Below are 17,040 nucleotides of genomic sequence, written 5' to 3'. Positions count from 1 at the left end.
GAATTTTCTTAGGATGCTCAATTGGTAGTTAGCTCCTTTGTAAGATGCTCTGATGGATCCTGCATGTTTGGGTTCTTTTCGAGCACAATTCCTAGTGATTTCATGGAATCAATGATGTGAGGTGTACAGTTCAGAGCTGAGAGGTTTTTAAGATATTTTGCAACAATCGTGCGTGCTTAGTGGGAGAAAAGAGGAGGAATTCTGTTTTAAGGGTGTTTGGTTTGAGGTGGTTGGATGTTGGCCAATTAAGAGTTTTGAGCAGGTTCTTTTGAGTGACTTGATATCTTCAGGGGAGGCGATTTTCATGTACAGTTGGATGTCATCTGCATACATGTGATGAAGGATATTTGAGTCTTTGAGGATTTAAGTGAGTGGTTCCATGAAGAGGTTGAAGAGCTTGGGTTAGAGCGAGGATCCCTGGGGCACACCTAGGGAGAAGGAACTGGAGTTGGATAGTGTGTGATTGGATTTGATTCTCTGAGAAAAGAGGCAAACCATTTTAGAACAGTGCCTGAGAGCCCCATCCTACATTCCAATAGGCTCAGTAGATTGTCATGTTTGACAGTGTCAGATGCTGATGAGAGATTAAGTAGTTTGAGTAGCAAAGACTCGTTCTGGTCAAGCAGGGTGAGTGCCTCATCTACTATATGAGTGAAGGCCGTTTCAGTGCTGTGGCCGTGATGGAAGCCCGATTGGAATTGGTCAAACAGTTGAAATTGCTCAATGTGTTTGCACAGTTGTTTGTGTACACTTTTCTCAAGTAGTTTTGCCAGGGTAGGGATGTTTGTGATTGTCCGATAGTTATTCAAGTCTTCAGGGTCTGCTGTGGGTTTTTTCGGAATGGGGAGAGCTGGGCCCTCCTTTATGCAGTCAGGGATCAAACCTTGCAGGAGAGACGCATTGATGATCTTGACCAGAGTGGGACCAGTGATCCTATCATTTTGTCAAAGAAGTTGGAGGGGAGGGGATTATGGAAGTGATTTGACGGTTTCAGGGTTGAGAGGATACTGAAGATGGCAGTGTCGTTGATGGTTGTGAATTGACTCCAAGAGGCACTGTTTTTAGTGGAGTGAAAGGATGGAATAGGAGAGGCCGAGTGTAAGGAGGAGTCAAGAGAGGATGAGAGATCGATCAGGGCAGACTTTAGATCTGATTTTATCTTACTCGCCTTTTCAAGGAAGAAGTCGGCAACGTCATTGCAGTTAGGCTGAGGGCAGGAGATGAGAGGGGATTGATTAGGAGTGGTATTGGATTGTGACTTAATCAGCTCAAATAACCTTTTTAGGCGATTTTTGGCTTTGTCCAGTTGTGATTTGAAGAAGTTTGCTTTCGCCTTTCTGATGAGTCTGTTCTATCTACTCCATTTTAGTCCTAGGATTTTTAGTAGATCAATGGATGAAGCAGATCTCCAAGCGCATTCTGCCAGTCTCATGCTGCGTCTGTCAGCATCTAGGCTGTCGTTGAACCACGGTTTGGAGTCTTTGATGGCTTTTCTTTTTTAGTTTAAGGGGGCAGTTGCATTCAGGGCAGATAAGAAGTGTGGCTCAATGGTTAGAGCGGCAGACCCTGATGCAGAGGTCTGGCCCAGGACCAGGGTTCAATACCTGCCTCGGCGGGACTTGGGCTCAATTTCCTCGGACCTGATCATTCTCGCCTCGGTGCCTATTCTAATCATGGGTCCCACTCTGCAACTCTGGGCAATAGCTTGCTTAATCTCCACAACGGCCCCAACATCGCTGGGATGCCTGGCTTCACCTTGGAGGTGCCCAGGACTGAACATTTCACAGGGAAAAGCCAGGAAGGGTTCCTAAGCGGTATACAGACAGCGCCGGGACACTTCCGTTGGAGGTAGCTGTGCGCTCTAAAAATGCTGGCATTTACATTTACAACATGACTCTGATTTTTATCCCGCTGACTCCCTCCCTGCTCTTTTCTTCTCACCCGGAGGTTCAGGTTCTAGCGCCGGGACACCCCTTCGGGGGTAGCTGTGCGCTCTACAAACTACATAAATAAATAAATAAACATGGAGTTGTTATAGTTCTTCATGAGGTCATGCATGTCAGCCTTGTTTGCAGGTGGCGGTAGGGAGATATTGTAGTGAGCTGTAAGCTCATTAACTTTTGAATTTTGAAGTGTTCTTTTCCAATGTTTTTGTTTTACTGGTTGTGATCTTTTGAGCTTCTAATTTTCTAGAATACAGAAGGTGATCTGGTAACGGTCAAACCAGTCACAGGAGACGATAGATTTGAGCAGTATGGAGTTGGTATTGGCCATGATTAGATCGAGGGTCGATCCTAAATTGTGTGTGGGCTTGTCACAGAATTGAGTCAGGCAGAGGTCAGTGAGGAAGGTAGCCAGGCAGAGGTCAGAATGATGATGTTTGTCTATCTACACATGGAGTGTAGGCCTATGTTAAGGGTTATGGGTTCCTGATGGTGGCTTATTGGCTCTGAATCCATACCATACTTTATTTGTGTTTGTGTCGCAGTGGGCCTGTGCTGACTTTCTTCCCTACACCATTTAGTCTTGGACATTAAGGTGGTCTTACAATATGCACTCAGCGCTTTGGGTAGTTCTATTCTTTCATGGTATCCCTGTCACTGTTCAACACAATCCGATTTACAATTGTAACCTTGTATTCTCCTTTTAACATGGTGCTTATTACCAGATGATCCATTTGCTACTTAAAGTAGCATTATTTTCTTTTTCCTACTGTCCTGATTATGTATTCCCTTGGTTTGCATTTCATGCAGTTCTTCTGGCATCTGTGTATTCTGCAGATTCTCACTTTGCATGTATTTTGTTGGAAATGAATGACCATCTTTTGGTATTATTCTCCCAGATCTTTACTTTTACTGCCATATTCTTGCCGAACGCTTTCTTGTTGGCCTGTGCTCTCCCTCCCAAACATGGCTAAATGGATGTATATCTGATTGGATTATTTAATTTACTTATGAGCCCCTAATTTATGGTACTGCATGGACCCAGGACCTGCACTTTAAATGCTACTAGTGGGCTGAATTACTCATTGTGCCACCCGCGAGAGGAGTGTTGTAATACATGTCTTCAGACCTGCGGCCTGTGAGCAATTTTAAAAATGTAATTTCACCCCGGCACAAATAAACCTTTTGGCAAACTTAAATCTTCCTGTTTTTATAAATCACTTCTAAGGTAGTCCCTAACAGCTCATAGGGCATGGGGTATGATATTTAAAATTAGGACATGTATACTTCCTATTTTACATGTCATGGCAGTGTAAACCTTCAAAGTTGTTTTTCATTGCAGCAAGGCTAGCTCGCCCATGCACTAGTTTACCTTATGCCCTGGTATACCCTACTACATTAAATATGTGCCAAATTCAGTTGGGAAACAGCTAGAGAGATAATTATGGCAACAATTTTAATCAGTTTAGAATCTTTAATGGTAAAGTTGATTTAAAGTTATTATTTTCGAAATGGCACTTTAAAAATGTTGGCATTTTGCTAGCTAAACCAAATTTGCCTTTCTGCCAGTGTCGAAGGTCACCTAACTGCTGATGGACCTCCTATAGTGTGATGTGTATTCCTTCCAGAGAGTTGACAAAAGGGCCGGGGTGTGGAGAGGTGAGGGTCTTCCCAGCAGTATAGCCCCAGTGAATGCCTAGTCCTTGATCTCCTGGCTCCAGGCAGTGGCCAGAGCCACCTTCACTACCTGGTGCAACGTGCTGCCAGACCGTAGAGGAACCTTAACTTGGACCAGCCCCAGTGAGTTTTGTGTGAAGCTCACATGGAGGCCGGGGCTTCCTGAGTCACCTTTGGAGCCACCTTCCCAGTCTACTTGCTGATACACTGTGGAAGAATCCAGTGTTCCTGAAATACCTCATGGATTATCATTCAAACCAGCTTCTATTTCCTCCAAATGGAAATATTATAGAATGCTTATTATTTTTTTGAGTGAAACTCATACAGTGGGTTTGCTTCATGTGTCAGCAGTTTTAAAAAGAGGTGTGAAATATAGCACCGTCCAAGCACACAGTATTGGACAAGGGATCACTGTTCCCTTAGGGCCACATTCTTGGAAAGCATGAAAGAACAAACAATATTAGCTTGCCAAGATTTAAATTGATACTCTGCAATTGGGTCTTAATATGCAAGAGAGAATACAGTAAAGGAATGAGGAACCATGTGTCAGCCAACTAAGGTATACATATGTGTGGGATGGATAACATATTGGGGGCTGAACAAATGATTCATGAAGGGAGGAGATGGCCTCAAAAAGTTCTGAAAGTATGGAAACACTCACAAGGATATGGAATGGTTGGGATTATGGGAGAATGGGTTCCTTGGAGATCTATTGATGGGTCTTTAGCGTTCTTTTACCTTACAATGACTGTTTCAATCTTATATTGGCTATGTCTCTGGACCATTGAATGTAAACTCAATATTAAAAAAAAATAAAAAAATATATCCTTTCCAAATTCAAATAGTTGACATATTAGTAGTGTTGTTGTTGTAATAAAAAGGGGTTAAAATCTTGCTTACTCATATGGCTGAACACGTACCTTCGATAACAGCTTGCTTATGAACTCTTGTAACAGTAGCGAGTTTTGGTGAGGCTAGTAGTGATCGATATTTGTTGTGCTTTGTTAAATTTTAACTCTTGTGACTCTTGATATTTTAACAGTATATTTTGTACATTTGCACATTAGGAGTATACCACTTACAATAATCTTGGGTCATTCTATGGATATTTTGGTTTGACTACCTGTTTAGCAGTAATTTGCTGATTGCGTCTTGTCATCTGGAGCTGCAGTGTGACCATGCACATGTGCCTTCTGTTTTTTACTCTATTAGATATCTTTCTGTCACCTGTGATTCTAACTTGAGAAATTAGTGTCTTGGTAGAGGAGCTGTCTCACTTTCTTGATATGAGTATGGTTTTTTAACCTTGGCACATTATTACATTACCAGGAGTAGTATAGTATATATAACAATTGTTTGCATTGGTCCCTTTCTAAGATTACCTTTCTATCTTACTCTTCAGATACAATTGCATTTTTTATTGTTCTTTCTATACATAATTGGAGTAACTTATATGGATATTGCACCTCCATCTCTTATACTTCGTACCTGATAAAGTTTATTTGAGTTTGGTGAGTGGCACCAAATCGTATCCGCACTAGCAGAGGAACGCATGGTTTGTGTTCTCACGTCTCTGTTTTTCTTGCTCCATCTGTTCACCTTGTATCTATATTTGATATCACCAGTCACTTAATCTCGAGTACTTCTGGAGTCTCTTTACAATTTCATCCTGATTCAAAGGCAGTTGTACATTTGGGTCAAGCATGCAGATTGCGTGCCCATTATTTTGTGTGACTTCTGTGTCATCTTTTCCTTTCCTTCACAAATTAGAGGGTGTTCGATCTCTCCTCACTGATCCTTATCCTTAAATACCTTTTCTGTTCATTATCATTTTTGATTGTTAAAAAAAAATACTGACGTGTACCTTGAGCCCTTTTTTTCCATGTTTTAAGTCTCTGGCCCTGAAGAAGTCTATGGTTTACTCCAAATAGACGAAACGCGTGTTGGTTAGAATCCACATCTTTGTTGAGCTGTATCAAATGAAAATAAAGAACAGAAGAAGAATTCTGTGACAACTACAACTGTGGACTGTTCTCAATACTATGGACATTTGTTGCTCAGGATTTTAACCCCATTTTATGGCTATACTTGTGGGTTTTTGTCTCTGTGACTGGTGACTGAGAGTGGCTATGACATATATCCTTGGAGCATTCCTATTTGTCAGCTGTGACTTTGCTCAACTCAGCGCATTCTATACCCTGCCACCCTATTTCTGTAGTGCTTTTGTTGAGGACTATTCTATTGAATTAAACAAATATGCTGACGTCAAATATGCACATGTACGAGCACAATTGATTTAACCCATAATTATTTATTTATTTTGTTGCTTATTCATGCTCTTTTAGAAGTGCTTAAATGTCCCATTCTTGACCACAGGTAACGTTTGTCAGATTTATTTGTTTTTCTTGGTTGATTAAGGATTATGCGTATCATTTAGATGTGCTTCGGCTGTAAGTGTTCTGCATAAGACTACAGAAAGAGAGACATATGATTCTTTGGGACCGGGACAAAACAATGTCAGGTGAATTACAATATGTTTTGGTGCTATTTTTAGGGCATGAGGTCTTCGGTGTGCTTGGACCTAAAAATACTTCTTGCCCAGATTCTTGAGTTATGCTTCAGTTCAGGCTTTTGGTTTTTTCCCCATTCATCTATTACAGCTATCAGGGGGCATTGATTTGAAGGGACAGCATTTTCAGTCTTTGCCCCCAACTTGTAGAACAGGGTGCTTCGGTCACCATGATGGATGCTAATCATGGGAGCTTTTTTTAATACTCCTAAAGTGCACCTATTGTAATGTAATCTATCTCTGTGTCAGGATAATATCAGCCTTTGTATCAAGATACGCAGAGGAGATAAAAGTTACTCACTAATCTTTCTAAAAACTGCTCATTGTTGAGGGCTCAAACTCATTTCCTTGCTAACCATAGGTGAACTGGAGGACATAATGAATGTTTTAAAAAAATAAAATAAAAATACAATGCAGGTCTAACATTAGAGTGTAGCCTTGATCTTGGCTACAGCAGACCTTGTGCAACATGCTTAGACGTTTTAATTTGATTAAGCTTTGCACTTGAAGCTAGTGTAGTGATGGCAATGCAGGGATTGAATGTTTATGTCTTTTGAGGTTCAGGCTGGCTTTCCAAAGCTGTTGTCTGTCTGTTAATCTTGTTGCGGGCAATTGATATTGTGGTAGGCTTGGAATGGTCAAATATGAAATCACATCAATCGCTCTCAGTTACCCAAATGATTGTATTCCTATGTTACATTTTCTTACAGCTGTGGGAAGGCTCTCTCAGGTTGCAAGACTAGAATCCATATGCCTGACAAGAATGGTGTTGGAGAAGTTTGCTGCTGGGGAAGAAACATATTTATGGGCTACTTGAACATGGAAGACAAAACAACTGATGTACTAGATGAGGATGGATGGCTACACTCTGGGGATCTAGGAAGATTTGATGAAGATGGATTTTTATATATCACTGGAAGACTTAAAGGTAAGTTTTTTATATCTTAACAATTATGATGTAGGGTTAAAGGCATAGCAAATGATAGAAAAGTAATCCATTCTTTATCTGAAAATAATATTTTCCTTTTGTGATATGTTTAAAATGTGGAAATATATTATGATTAGTGAACCATTCAAAACAGTGTGAATGATAATGTTTTTATGAACTAAACGGGATACATTTTTTTACCTTATATATAAAATGATTCAGGGTGTGCTCCAGTCTTAATGAATAAGCTGCTAGTTCCCTGCTGCCTACTGGTTTGTGCACAGATTACTGGCAAATTGTGAACTGACAGCACCATATTATGGATACCATACTAGCAAGCATAGGGACATTTGTATCTATTATAAATAGTCACACTGTACTGAGAAGGCTCTAGACAATGGCAGTGTTGCATGCTTCTCTAACAAGATGTGCAGGCCGGTCTCTCCAGCTGTGAGATAGGGAAACAAGTTTCTTCACAAAGAATAATGTAGTCTCCCATCTTCAAAAGGTGAATTGTAGAGTTGACTGAAACAACACTAGGCTCTACTCCCATTTTTATGTTGCCTTATTCTGCACCAAGAAATACTGCTTCTGACTTTGAGGAGATGGGAGCCCTCTCCCATGCTCCTGTGCCACACAGGCATTGATGTAGTGTATACATTATTCATCATGAGGATAACTCCCCTCCCCCCCAAAGGAATGAATATGCCATCTAAGTAGAATTCGCCATGAGTGCAAGGATCAGGAACCTGACCTTGAGCATCAACAATGATATGCTAAAGATGGTGGAGCACCACTTCATAAAATACAATTTCTCAGGCTACATATTTAAAAACACAATGTTATGTGCACTCCTACTAAACACAAAACATTGTGATCCTACCTCTGAACAAAAACATGGTCAGAAAACAATCCCCTGATCTTAATTGTGTTGGTCTGAATTCATGTAATTATATGCATAGTAGCACATAAAATCAAGATTCCTCATCTCATTATATCTCATCTCATTATATCTCATTGCATCTTATCTCCTCTCATCTGATCTGATCTCATCCTACTCCACACGGGATGAATGCACACATGTGCCCTGTGTTAGGAAATGACAGGGTGAACAATACCATCACTAGTATTTACTGCGTCAAAAAGGCTTTCAGCCAACCCCTGGCTGAAAGCATTAGAAAAGTCTAAATTGATGGGGCGGCAATAGCTGGCCTCTGTGTCCCCAGTAGTATCCAGTTGGCACAGACTAATACCAATAAGTAGAAATAGTGTTAGAAATAATCGAGAATAAGAGATGATTTATGAGAGTTTTATTCATTGCAGCAAGGCAATACATCCAACAACGAACAAGTTCAGATTAGGCTGAAGCATTAGTAGAACTTCTTAACTGACTCTCTATATAGAACTTAAAACCATAACGAAAGTAAATACAGAGCATGCACACAACTTACATTGAGTAATACAGTAAACAAATGGTGCATGCATGGAATAGATAATGAGAATGTAACACATCCGCCTTATTTAACAAAAAGGAAAAAAGGAGGGAATACAACAGAAAGGGAACAACAAAGCTAACAGAATGAAAAAAATGTAGGATTACATAATATCAAAATATTATCTAACAAAATTACAGAACCTTCTAGGAAGTTGTCTGAAGCAGTTTGAAACATTTACTCTTGAAGCTACAGGACCTTCGCCATTATGTTGAATGTCTGACAAATTCACACACACACCATTCAAAACTCCACTTTGTACTTTGTTGTACCTTCATGGTGAAAACCAATCTTCTGCATCCTCCTCATCCACTCAGGCAAAGTATCCATCAGGGCACTTGGCTACTCCCTTCACATTCTAAACTTTACCATCTTGGATTATTGCACTATTAGTGAAAAGTTTCAGAATTTTCATGACTTTACCAAATCTGTTAGAACCCTTACTAATGAGTCAGGTTTTCAAAAGTTTGACCCAATATGCTACTTTGAAAGTATGTATTTTTTATCTTCTACTTGTTGTCATACCAACGTTTTGTTTTATCTTGTTTCCTCTTCACTCTCATAGCAGTTTCATTGACAAACTCACCATCAATACCCTCTTTTCTGCACTTTTCTTTGAACCACCAGGGACATACACTAGATGCAGGCTCTATTCCTTTTAACACCTTGAAAGGAACTTCATTAATAGTATGTGGGGTAATGTGATATGGCCACATACATTTTCTAAGTGCACTCAGCCAACAACTTCCATGCTTAATAGCCTCTACCACATATCCTTTCAAAACTCGATTGATCCTCTCAAACTGACTATTTTCATGGGGTTCATACAATAAAGTCATCACATGCTTTATACAACAATGTCTAGGAAAAACCTTCAGCTCAGATAATGTGAGCTGGCCCCTAATGTCTGTGACCAGCATTGAAGGACATATTTCAAGTGAAAACACTTACTTAAAGAATTCTATTACTTCACCAGTGGTGGCCTGAGATACAAATTTCCCTTCTGGCCATTTAGAGTGATGATTAACCAGGGCTGTAGTGTAGTTCCTATATTCCCAATAGGCTCTGTGCATTGGAATAATATATTCTATAGATTAGACATAGGACTGAGATCGACTAGGTCTCTATCGAATATACTAGACTTAATTGTGAGTGCCAGCTAACTCAGAGGTCACTAGAAACGTTCTTGAATAAACAAGAAGGGATTAGTTTCTGACAACCGCATAAACATGACAACTTTGTTTCCCAAGAATAAGAAATGTATCTCTAGAGTCACAGAAACAATAGATAGTTATTTTACTCAGTCAATGGTGAATGCTTCGTTTCACCAGAGGTGCAGAGAAATAGAGAGACGGGCATTTTCAATAAAAAGTTTTTATCGAACAGTCTTCTGTCTCATGCAGGAGAAATGAACTGCTACAATCGTAATACTGGTTGCAAAGTACAATGCGTACAGTACGAAGAGTATTATAAAATAATACTGTAAAAGCATGATATGGTTTCTAAGCCATAAAATACATAGAATACATACATTAATAAATAAAGACTAAAAGTACTCAACTGGTGCTTCTAAAATACGCCTACTCCGGTGTACCTAACCTAGGTCTAGTACAAGGGAAGAAGTAAGTGAGGTGTAGCTTAGTTTCAGTATTCTTTGCCAAGAATCTATCCAAGAATTTTCTACGGGTCTAATCAGCTCCGTACCTTGGTTTCAGAATGAAGGAGGTCTGGTATCTCTCTCTCAGGACTCGATTTCCCAAAAACCTGCAAGGGTAGCTTGGAAACACTGGAGCTGGATTTCATGGCAAGAGAAAAGACAGCGTCTTTCTCAGTGTGTCTGCTGGGGGGTCGGCTTCCTTCTCCACTTGCTTCGGCAAGCTGTGTCGTGTAGGTAGATCAACAAACTGCTCCAGACCACTGTGTGTTTGCCTGGGAAAGTGTGGGCATATTTATACCTTGAAGGTGCCTAGTTTGACGTAAGGTTGGACATAATAACGTCATCAAAGACTCAGTTCTTTGAAAACTCCATGAGTTCTTGGATAAATCAATATTCAAGCAAGGGGAAGTCCTGACTGCTGAAAGCGGGTTTTTTCAAGAAATCGTTGTGGATTTTCGGAACTAGTGGAAGTAGCCATGCCGTATTTGGACTGCATAGGCTAAGTCTAAATATGGTTATGATTTCTATGCCTATATAAGAATAGGGTGATTTATACCTATATATAGGCATGAATCGAGAAAATTACACTAGAGTCCTAAATTCATATATAACAGGGCAAGCTCAAAGCGGGAATTACTTTTGCCACAGTTCTAAAGGCCCCTCTACACTTTTCAGTGGAGGGGTATTCACCTTTAGCATCTTTTCACTAGCTACATATACATAGCACCCTCTAACTGTGCCATCAATGAACCTGTCCATGCCAGGCCGCCAAAAATAATTCCTGACCCGTCGTTTCATAGCAGACATTCCTGGATGAGTTTTTTTAGCAATCTTAATATCAAACTTATATTCCTTTAGGAGGAACTGTAAATGTGCTTCTATCTCCAGTTCATCCGCAATAATGGTAGAAGTTCAACACGTATGTCTCTCTTCCTTGGCCATCCTCCCACAACGTATTTTTTTGTATTTCCTCAGCAATCATCCTTGTATTTACATTCTTCCCACAATTCTTCCGAAATCTCACTAAACTGCTGAGGTACTACATCATTGATGTTAACAACAATATCACATTTATTAACTATTCCTGGATCCTTCACACAGGAAACATGATAAAAAATCTGCAGTAACATTTTTCTTTCCTGGTACATATTCAGTCTTAGAAGTGTACTCTTGAAGCTTGGATGCAAATCTAGAGATTCATGCTGTGGAGTTCCAAACACCACCAGTGATAGTATTTTCACAAATGGTTTGTGATCCATTTTAAAAACAAATATACTGCCCCATACATAATTAAAATAACAAGTAAGCCACACTCAATAACAGCATGTCTGCGTTCTGTCTCATGAAGTGTCTAGGAAGCAAATGCAACGTTCCACTCTTCTTTACCACTCCTATATGATAACACTCCTCCCCCACAATACAAACTGACATAAACGGTAATTATACATACTTTTTTCATGCAGAATAGTTTTAACACGAGTGCTTCAACGATCTCACATTTAATATCCTCAAATGTCTTCTGTTGTTTGTCCAACCACACATATGGAGCATTCTGTCTCAATACCTTCCTTAGTGGTTCCACTTTGGTAGCAAAATGTTCAACACATTTGCTATAGTATTCACACATACTGGCAAACAATAACAATTGCTCCTTATTTGCTGGAGCAGAAGCCTTTACTAGAGCCTCAACATTGGATTTCTTTGGAACTACACAATACCCAGACTAAGGGGCACATTATGATGGCGGACGGACCTGAGTCCGTCACCACCATAGAGTAGGAGGGAACCTCCGCATGGGCTGCGGAGTTCCCTCCTGTGCAATTAGGATGTGACCGCCACCCTGGCGGTCACATCCTCTATTTTTAACATTGCGGCCGGTGCGGCTTCAAGCTGCACCCGCAGCAATGTGAAAAATGCACGCATTGCATTTGCACGTAGAAAGTGGCAGGCACTGCGCGGTGCCTGCCGCTTTCTGCATACAAATGCAGGGGGGTACCATAGGTACCCCCCATGTGCACCCCCCAGCCCCCTTTCACCTAGGGGGCCCGCAACGGCCCCCGCAGTGAAGTTACACATGCTTTTCCACAGCGGAAAAGCCGCAGCGGAAAAGCATGTTTCAGTGCCCATCCTAATCTGGCTGACGGTGTCTGAGAGACACCGTCACCATATTAGAGCTTTTCCACCGCGGTTGTAAGCCAACCACGGCGGAAAAGCTGGGGATGGAAACCGGGACCCACCAGCCATCCTAATGTGGCGGTGGGTCTTTTGGTGGGTCCGCAGAGGATTTTCCGCATCCTCCGGGCCGGCAGTGGCTTCCGCCGGCCCAGAGGATGCGGAAAATCCTCCATCCTAATAAAGCCCAAAGTGTGGTGTGTGGCGAAGATACCCTACAGATTCTTTACACATATTACATTTATGTGCCTTTAGTGTCAGTCCATGCTTTTCCAACATCTTGCAAACTTCATCCAAATGTACCTTATGTTCCTGGACCTTCCCCAGAACGGTCGCTCCCCCACGCTCCTGATCTCTAGCAGCTGCGACGCTCTGTGCTGCAACACCTTACAGGATCCGGCTTCATTCACTACCGGTATCGTTACTAGTGTAATTGCCATCGCATTGTTTAGCCGATCTCTGTAGCATTTTAGCGTTTCTCACGCATAGCGCCGCACTATCAGATATACTTCATAGCGCGACCTTGCTGTGGCTGTTTCTGCATATTATTTAAATAGACTGCACACTCGGCGCATTTGACCATTTGCTGCCCCTGTCCCGCTTCCCCTTTGACCCTCCATTTTGTTGTTGATTTCCCCTGGCCCGCCCCTACTGCCTCCCTGCTGCCCCTCCCACGCTCCGCCCCTTCACTCTCCATTTATGTCAGATGACCACACGCGCAGCGCCCACGCGCTCCGGCCGCGCCGAAGGTGCGCCAAAGGTAAGCCCGTCTACGCCCGTCCACGCCTGGCCTGCGCCCAGCGCCATACCCCCTGGTCCACGCAATGCCCAGCCCTCCCGCATTACTTACGACGCCTCTCCCCTCCTAGCCCTTAACCCCGGCCGACTCTCCAACTGCGCCCAAGCCACTCCTGGACACACCCATGGACCCTTCACATGCTACTCCTGCAAGTTCGACAGCACCAAGAAAAACTCCTCATCCACGATCACACAACAGATATCTGACTCCAACCACCTAAAATGCATCCTGCTCAACACCAGCTCAGTCCACAGACACGCCATCAACCTCTGGAACCTACTAGACACCATTTCTCCCGACGTCGCCTTCCTAACAGAAACATGGATGAACGCCTCATCAGCCCCAGACATCACCATTGCCATCCCGGAAGGATACAAGATCATCCGTAAGGACCGCACCGACCAAACAGGAGGAGGCATCGCTATCGTCCATAAGAACTCCATCCGCATCTCAACCAGCTCAGACGTCAACCTTACCAGCGCCGAACACCTTCACTTCCAGATCCACACCGACCCCAAGACCACACTCAGAGGCACACTCCTCTACCGACCTCCCGGACCCCGTGCACAATTCAGTGACGCTATCACTGACTTTATCACCCCACACACCCTCCCCTCCGAGGAATACATTCTGCTGGGAGACCTCAACTTTCACCTGGAAAAGAGCAATGACAGCAACGCCACCTCCCTTCTGGACAATCTCGCCAACCTCGGACTCAAACAACTTGTCACTAGGCCCACCCACGTCGCAGGTCACACACTCGACCCCATCTCCACCTCCAGCAAACATGTCTCCATCAGTCACACCACTACTCTCCATTGGACGGACCACAGCTGCGTACACTTCATCTACAATAAGACCACAACTCACAACCATCCTCAACCTACTCTGCGAAGAAACTGGAGCAAAATCACCATCGACCAGATCTCCTCATCGCTTCTCCAAAACCCCCCTACCCACTCCTCAAACCCCGATCAAGCAGCCATTAACCTCACCCAATGGCTATCCAACAGCGCCGACATCCTAGCACCGCTGAAAAAACGTCAAATCAAACTAGGCAGCAAAAACGCCTCCTGGTTCAACGATGATCTTAAGAAATCGAAGAAACTCTGTCGCTCCCTCGAGAAGGCCTGGAAAAAAGACCCAAACACCAGCACCAGGGACTCCTTCAAAAACGCCACCCGCATACACCACCAACTAATCCGATCTGCCAAGAAAGCCGCATTCAAAGACCGACTAGACAACAACGCCCACAACAGCAAGGAATTATTCAACATCGTCAAAGAATTTACCAACCCCTCAGCCAACTCCAACGACATCACCCCCTCTCAAGCCCTCTGCGACTCCCTAGCTTCGTTCTTCCACAACAAAATCGCAGACATCCACAACAGCTTCGACAACCGACCCGGAGACCAACCCACCCAACCTTCTGCAGGACCTTCACCCCCCTTGAACATCCTTAATGACTGGAACCCAATCTCCACTGAGGACACCATCCGCCTGATGAACTCCATCCACTCAGGACCCCCCACAGACCCCTGCCCTCACCACATCTGCAACAAAGCGGACTCCATGATAGCACCACACTTCCAAGACGTCATCAACTGCTCCCTCAACTCCGCCACCTTCCCGGAAAGCTGGAAACACGCAGAACTTAGCGCCCTTCTGAAAAAACCCACAGCGGAACCCACCGAACTCAAAAACTACCGCCCCATCTCGCTCCTTCCATTCCCAGCCAAAGTCATCAAGAAAGCCGTCAACAACCAGCTCGCCGCCTTCCTCGAAACCAACAAATCCCTCGACTCCTCACAGTCCGGCTTCCGAGCCAAACACAGCACGGAGACCGCCCTCATCGCAGCAACAGACGACATTCGAACTCTTCTGGACAATGGAGACACAGTCGCCCTCATCCTCCTCGACCTCTCCGCAGCCTTCGACACAGTCTGCCATAGCACCCTTCTACAGCGCCTCAGAAACATCGGAATCCAAGGAAAAGCACTGGAATGGATCACCTCGTTCCTCATCGGAAGAACCCAGAGAGTCCGCCTCCCACCATTCATCTCAGAGGCCACTGAAGTCATCTGCGGCGTACCCCAAGGGTCCTCACTCAGTCCCACCCTCTTCAACGTATACATGAGCCCCCTCGTGGACATCGCACGCCAACACAACCTCAACATCATCTCCTACTTGGATGACACTCAACTGATCCTATCACTCACCAAAGACCCTAACACCGCCAAAACCAACCTACATGAAGGAATGAAAGAAGTAGCCGAGTGGATGAAGCACAGCCGTCTGAAACTGAACTCAGACAAAACAGAAGTCCTTATCTTAGGTACCTCCCCCTCCGCCTGGGATGACTCTTGGTGGCCAGAGGCCCTTGGAAAAGCACCCATCCCGACGGACCACGCACGGAACCTGGGCGTCATCCTGGACTCCTCACTCTCTATGAACAGACAAGTCAACGCCGTTTCATCATCTTGCTTCAACATTCTTCGCATGCTCAAAAAAACATTTCGCTGGATCCCCACCGAAACCAGAAAAACGGTCACCCATGCACTGGTTACAAGCCGCCTGGACTACGGAAACACCCTATACGCCGGTATCACTGCAAAACTCCAGAAAAAACTCCAACGCATCCAGAACGCATCAGCCAGACTCATACTAGACATCCCGCGTAAAGACCACATCTCTAGTCACCTGAAAAACCTCCACTGGCTCCCCGTCAATAAGAGGATTACTTTCCGACTCCTAACCCACGCACACAAAGCACTTTACGAACTTGGACCCGAATGCCTCAACACACAACTTTCCTTCTACACCCCCTCCCGCCAGCTACGATCCTCCAACCAAGCCCTTGCTACCGTACCTCGCATCAATAAAACCACCATGGGAGGTAGATCCTTCTCCTACCTCGCAGCTAAAACCTGGAACTCACTCCCCACTCACCTTCGTCTCACTCAGAACCATCTAGCATTCAGAAAGCAACTTAAAACTTGGATATTCGACAAGTAACTCCCCACCCTTCTTCAAGCGCCTTGAGACCCTCCGGGTATGTAGCGCGCTATATAAATCTTTTGACTTGACTTGACTTGACTAGTATGTCATCCTGGAAGCACTTTACATACTGGTTAATATTCCTCAATTCTTGAAACAACGCCCTCAGAAAGACAGAGGAGGCAGATGCTAAGCCGAATGGTGTATTGGTATAACCCTTGAGAAGTTATAAACTCCTCACCCAATTCAGTTTGATGATACACAGAAAAATCTTTTCATCTTGTAGCATGGACACTACTTTGTTTATCTTCAAGTTCTACATTCAATGCCTTCAACTCTACACACACTCTCAATTTTTGATCCTGTTTCCACATTAGAACAATGGGAGAAACACATTCAGATGACTCAATAGTTTTGATATTGTGAGAAGTTTGCCTGGCATATGCTGGCCACTAATTAAAGTAGGCTCCTTGTACTAGTCCCAACGATCCTTATGATGAAAGAGGTCAAAGATAATCTTTAGAAAGCTATCCTAGTGGTAGCTGTGGAGAGCAGCCTTCAGGCTTAATCTTGAAGGAATGTAAAGCAGCTAGTTTTATTGGAATATCATCTCCTGAATGACTAACTGAAGGAGAACCACACAGTAGTTGTATATATTTATTTTTTAATAGCAAACTCTACATGAGGATAGTACACAACGCACACAATACGAGATCAATAGATCAGTTATAAGTAGCCAATACACGGTGGGCTCCGGGGGGAGACCAAAACATATAGTAAGATAGTGGTACAACAATCACAACTT

General features: G+C 43.4%; 1 protein-coding gene across 4 annotated transcripts in view; it reads left to right on the top strand.

Annotated features, from left to right (window-relative positions):
- Positions 1–17,040, top strand: part of LOC147725928 (long-chain-fatty-acid--CoA ligase ACSBG2-like) — a 437,166-nt gene that overhangs the window by 353,044 nt on the left and 67,082 nt on the right. For all 4 annotated transcript variants that reach the window (XM_086960053.1, XM_086960055.1, XM_086960052.1 and 1 more), the window contains one exon: positions 6,900–7,117. In XM_086960053.1, the coding sequence (XP_086816179.1) occupies positions 6,900–7,117 (218 nt within the window). The remainder of the gene's footprint in view (positions 1–6,899; positions 7,118–17,040) is intronic.

This window comes from Lissotriton vulgaris, chromosome 3_1 (genome assembly GCF_964263255.1).
Source record: "Lissotriton vulgaris chromosome 3_1, aLisVul1.2, whole genome shotgun sequence".
Classification (NCBI taxonomy): domain Eukaryota; kingdom Metazoa; phylum Chordata; class Amphibia; order Caudata; family Salamandridae; genus Lissotriton; species Lissotriton vulgaris.
Note: the sequence above shows the minus strand (reverse complement) of the source record. Positions and strands in the feature narration are given on the sequence as shown.